This window comes from Phodopus roborovskii, unplaced genomic scaffold, assembly GCF_943737965.1.
Source record: "Phodopus roborovskii unplaced genomic scaffold, PHOROB, whole genome shotgun sequence".
NCBI lineage: Eukaryota > Metazoa > Chordata > Mammalia > Rodentia > Cricetidae > Phodopus > Phodopus roborovskii.
In genome coordinates, this window is record NW_026126480.1 from 23893604 (window position 1) to 23899030 (window position 5427).

Below are 5427 nucleotides of genomic sequence, written 5' to 3' on the forward strand. Positions count from 1 at the left end.
TAACCTACACATCTGTTGCAGTGTGGGGTCCTGGGTTTGGATAGGGGAGACAAAAAACACAGTGCAGGATTTGGAGGATCTGGTGTGGGAGGAGAATGTTCAGTGCCCTGTGCAGTTTGTTAGTGTGCTTCCCAAAACCCTCTAATTCCCATCCCTTCTAGACTAGCGATGAGAAGGACTGCTAGAGCGCCCGTTGTGGGCAGGCATGCCAGAAGTACCCTAATGGATCCTAGGACTGGCTCCTTTCCGTGGCAGTCACCTTCCTGGTTGTATCTAATTGAAGTCCTCTTAGAGCCCAGGACTTCTGCTCACCCTGCCTGAGTTCAGCCAGGAAGTTCAGGCCCCTATGGGAGGGGGCAGCGAAAAGGTTGCAGGCTAGAGTTCAGGCGTTAACGAGATCGTGACGCCAAACTCTGTCCCCTTTGCTCACTCATTCTGGACGAATCTACCATCTCTCTGTCTCCTTACCCCACCCCCACCCTGTTCCTCAGCAGTGACCTCAAGGCAAAGACAGCCAGTGGACAGTTGCCTCCCTGCTGCAGCAGTATAGGTAGCTCCAGCGATGACGCTATGAAGCTCAGTCGGTCAGAGCTCTGATTGGCGGAGAGATTTGTGAGGGTCCCCACCCCCACCCCCAAGACCAGAGAATAAGAGACCCGGACTCTGGGGACAAGGCATCTACGGCCGGCCGTGTGTGCTCTTCTCCAGTGGACACTTGGCTTTCGCTGTGCCAACTCGGGATACCAGGTGAGGAGCTAACTTTTCAACTCATTCAGCTTACTCTCCGTTAGTTTGTCTACTTCGTTGTTGATCTTTTTGAAGCAGTATTTTACACTGTAGTAATTCAGGCTGGCCTGGAACTCACTGTATGGCTCTGACTGGTCTCGAACGCGGTGCGATTCTCCTTTCTCAGCATTTCGGGGATGCAGATTACAGACGCACGTCACCACAACCAGCTCTACTTGGCTGCCTTTGTTGACCAGGTTCTTCATTCCATATCCATGTCTGCCTTCCTCCAGCTGGGGATCAGTCAGAAAGTGCAGTCGTGGCATTTTATGTTAGAGTGATTGGGACTCTAAAGCACAACGCAGCCACAGCGGCAGCGGCAGCCGCGCGCTGGAAATTGGGCGACTCCACCTAGGTGCGAGTCTGTGGCTACTCGGTGGAAGCAGGTGGTCTTGCCACATCCTATCCAATTTGGGGATGGGAGGTCCTTGGATCTGGGGCTAGGGAGCACAGATCTTTTTTCTCTGTCAGATGTTTCCAGCCTTTGTGCCCCAGGGTCATCAGCAAGCCTCTGGGGTGCAGCGGGGAGAGGTGTCCTTTGCCAGGTGCTAAACAGCACTTTTGCGGTTCTGAGACAGTTTAACTGGGACTCATACAATTCTCCCAACTCTGCAGATGGGAGAGATTAGTTCTTTCCAGCCCACCTTTCCAGTCTCCTCAGGGCAACTGCTCAGAACAGGTAGTCCTACATTTTCTGCCTGTGAGAAATCCAAGTCGACTTCAGGGGTCTCTGGGTGGTTCTTCACAGCTGAGAGCAAAAGAGGCATTGGCGCATGTGCGCCGCTGCGAGCTGAGGCGAAAGAGTGCCCGTAGTTCCTCTGAACACAGAACAGAGAATACAAACTGCTCTATCAAGCCATTCACTACACTTTACCTTTTGATTTTCCCCAACAGACTTCTGGCAAACAAAGGAACAGTGGTGGGGGAGGTGAAGGAAAAGTTAGCAGGGCACTTGTGGCAGGGGCAGGACTAGAACCTGGGTCTATGGTCCTCGTGAGTGGACCATTCTTCTCTTTCTACAGAGACATCATGGGATTCTTGAAGTTCTTTCCATTTCTGGCTCTCAGTGTATGGATCCTGTGCCTGACCAGCAGCCTCCAGGCAGCACCTTTCAGGTAAATCAGCTTGGATCAGGAGTGCAGCTCCACTCCCTTCCAGCTGCCAGGGATCTGTCAACTGTGGTTCTGCAGCCCCTACTTGGTTACTGGTAAATCAGCGCCCTCATGTGGGCGCTGGCCTCATGACCTTATCACTAAGCCCCCAGGGAAGAAGCTGGGCTGCTTACTTGGAGGAGTAGAAAGGCAGGGAATGAGAATCTATGCTATGTTTGTTACCTCCACAGGTCAGCCTTGAAGAGCGGCCTACCCTCAGATGAGGCTACCCTCAGCGAACAGGAAAAGAGCCTCCTGCTGGGTGCATTGGTGCAGAGCTACTATGAGCTGATGAAGGCCAGCAAGCTGGAGCAGCAGGAGCAGCAGGAGCAGCAGGAGCAGGAGGTTAAGGGTTCCAGGTAAGTCTCCTCCTCACCTGGGCCCGGTAGATTCAGGAGGATCTATTCCAGAGAGGTACAGAGACACTGGCCAGTACTCCAAGGAACTAAGCTAACTGTTCCCAGACTCGGTGAAAGACAGAGGTTCCGGTGCCACCAGAGGGACTCATACTGGCTAGACACTTTAAAACTTTGTTTTCTCCTGAAAATTCTTGGGAAAGGAAATGAGAAGATGTAGACTCTTTTACTGTGGGAGTTAGACTTGCACCTATGGGGCTACCTTGCTGTAGCTGAAGGAGGGCAGGTAAGTATGATGCCAGAGGATGGACTAGAATGTCAGGGAGTTTTAGTAGCTTCAGGATCCGTTGTTCCTTCACACTGGCAAGGAGCCTTCATTTCACCTTTGAAGGGGTGTTGGAAGGGTACAAGCAGTCTGGGACACTTACAAGTGTCTGAGGTAGGTCCAAGGCATCTGTAGAGGTGTGCACGTTGCTACAGGGTCAGCGATTTGTGTGCCCCATGCCTGGAAACAGACTAACCCTGGCCTGGCTCCAGCACTATGCAAGGATAAAGCATGTGTTGATCTGCATCCCCCCCCCCCAGAGAAACCCCTGATAGCATGAAAGACAGAATAGCACGAGGAATGCCAGAGTCACCCTTTTCCTATGCTCTTTCCCGTACTTTCCTTGACCCACTGCACCCCAAGCCTTCCCAGTGGAGTATGTGTGAACTGACTTTCTACTCCCCCCCCCCCCCGTCCCAAACTTCTAGTCCCCCTGCCTGGTTTAACCTGCTGACTGCCCATGGGATCAGCCCCTGGTGGTATGGGAATCTAAATACATGAGTTCTGGACATGTAGGTAGAGATCTGAACAACTTAGGGCTTGAAACACCAACAAAAAAGGATCCCTCAGCTCACTTGCAGAGGGTCTGAAGTGTCCCGGGTGCTACCAAGCTCTTCTGTGCCCTTCCTGGTTTCCTCTTTTGCTTGTACCTTTGAACTTGCTGCATGTGCATGTGTCTGTTGTTCTGAAGTTGGCAACAGCAGCTTCAAGTGTGATTGAGAATGTCAGAGAATGGAGAGAAAAGAAGCTGTAGACTACATTTGGGGTAAGAGACAGTGAGGGAACCTTCTGGAGCATTTGGATAACTGTTCATTTCCTGCTTCTGAATACTGAAATAAGCACATCCCTTCCATCTCACTCATTTTTTTTTTTCTGGAAGAATTGGAGTTGTGGTGACCTTTGCTTTGGTCAACTTCTGAAGCTTGTGAGTTGCCAGGGCCTAGGAAATAGCTTTAGCTTCAGGTGAGCTGGGCACAGGGTTTGATGGAGCATCTCTGTAATGCAGCTATGGCAGCAAGCAGCTTGCTGAGGATCAGATAATCAGTTCTGAGAAGATGCTGAAAATGATGCTTTCAGTTTTACCAAGGTAAGACTTTTTTTAATTTGGTGATGGTTTGGGGAAGAGTTTCTGGCAAAAACTCTCAGGTCATAGCTTTGATAAATGCACTTAGGAGAAACACTTACTGTTAAGTGGCATGTTGAAGGGATGGAGTTCTCAGGGGTAGGCTCTTCCCCAGCTCTCACTGAAAAGACTTGTCTTCTATTTCCATCCTGAATATCAGCATCCCTGGCCAGAAGAGAGCCTGCAAGACTGCCACCTGTGTGACTCATCGGCTAGCGGGCATCCTGAGCAGGTCAGGGGGTATGCTGAAGAACAACTTCGTGCCCACCAATGTGGGCTCCAAAACCTATGGCCGGCGCCGCAGGGACCTTCAGGCCTGAGTAGCTAATGGCCCTGAGAAGAAGGTGATTTTGTACTCTGGGTTGGGAGAGGAAGGATGTGGGAGATAAGACTCACAACCTGAAGCCCACTGTCAGTGGTAGGACCTTCTGATCCCCTATGTCTAGTACTAGCCTTCTTCCTGAGGGTCAAGTTCAACTAAACTTGAAATTAAAATCAGAGTGGCAGGAGAGCTTGCAGGGAAGCAGCACCTTGTTGCCAAGGAGAGAAAGGAAGAGGGTGCTGTTTGGGTTTGGAAAGGAAGGGCCTGCAAACCTTACCCATTGCTGTGACTCGCAAATGAGTGCAGCTTCTGCAGGGCTTTACTCTTGGTTGCTATTCACCAGTTCAGATCAGAGGGCTATGAGCACACCACTACCAGCATCTTCAGTATCTTTTTTACTTTTGAGAAAGTTTCAAACTTCCCAGGCTGGCTTCCAGATCTATATAGAGGCTGGCTTTGAATTCCTAATCATCTTCCCCAATTTCTAAGTGCTGAGATTACAGGGTGTCCAGGACAACTAGCACCACTTCCAATGTCCATAGGGACAGTGCTTAAGCTTCCTCATACTCCAAGTTCAGAATTCATGGGTGCTGCTTAGCAGAGAAGCCTTTTATGTAAATCAACACTGTTAGGATGACTGTGGTCTCTGTGTCTGTATCCTTCTTCTTTCCCTTGTTTTAATGTTCTCCCCTCTTCTCTTCTCTCCTTTTGCCTTTTCTTTCTTCCTCCATTCCTTTTTGTTTTTCTTCATCTCAGGTTACGTGAAGCTGAATTCACCACTAAATTTTTGTTAACAATGACCTGGTAAGAAGGCTCCATGGACAACGTGTATGTTTGCATCCTTGATAGATACTGGAGAAAATCACTGTTGTCACCTGAGAGGAATGAAACTAAGTATACATTAGTTAATTCTGTGTTTGTCTGCATCATTTTTATGCTGAGTTTGTGGCCAGTCCATGTGGTGGCGTCTCCCCCTGGCTTCCCTAGCAACAAACGACACAGGTCTTTAAGAACCACCCAACTGATGATGGCAGCTCTGTTGACCCTTAAGAAGATGTGAAATCACTGCCTCTTGTAGCCTCTGGGAACTCTTGGTAGAGGAGATGCTGTGCCTTGGTGGTGTCTCAGAACATGAGTGTACATTCATTTCAGGAAAAATCAAAATTGTATCATTTGTGAACTTCATCAAGATTAAAACATATTTTGGATACATTTGTTTTGAGTCTGTGGTGGTCCATTTCAATTTGTCTTCCTATGTAATAATAATAGTAATAATAATAGTAGTAGTAATAATAATAAATGCTTTTGAGTGTTCAATATTATTCAGTGTCTAAGAAATTGTTATATACCTGCAAATTGACTTA

At 48.8% G+C, this 5427-nt stretch overlaps 1 protein-coding gene across 1 annotated transcript; it reads left to right on the forward strand.

Annotated features, from left to right (window-relative positions):
* The first annotated feature begins 533 nt into the window (after window positions 1–533).
* Window positions 534–4972, forward strand: LOC127228223 (calcitonin gene-related peptide 1). The gene is made up of 6 exons (XM_051192731.1): window positions 534–747; window positions 1809–1901; window positions 2129–2296; window positions 3625–3705; window positions 3902–4085; window positions 4820–4972. The coding sequence occupies exons 2-5, from the start codon at window positions 1816–1818 to the stop codon at window positions 4059–4061; spliced, it is 495 nt and encodes a 164-aa protein (XP_051048688.1). The 5' UTR covers window positions 534–747; window positions 1809–1815; the 3' UTR covers window positions 4062–4085; window positions 4820–4972.
* Window positions 4973–5427: the final 455 nt, after the last annotated feature.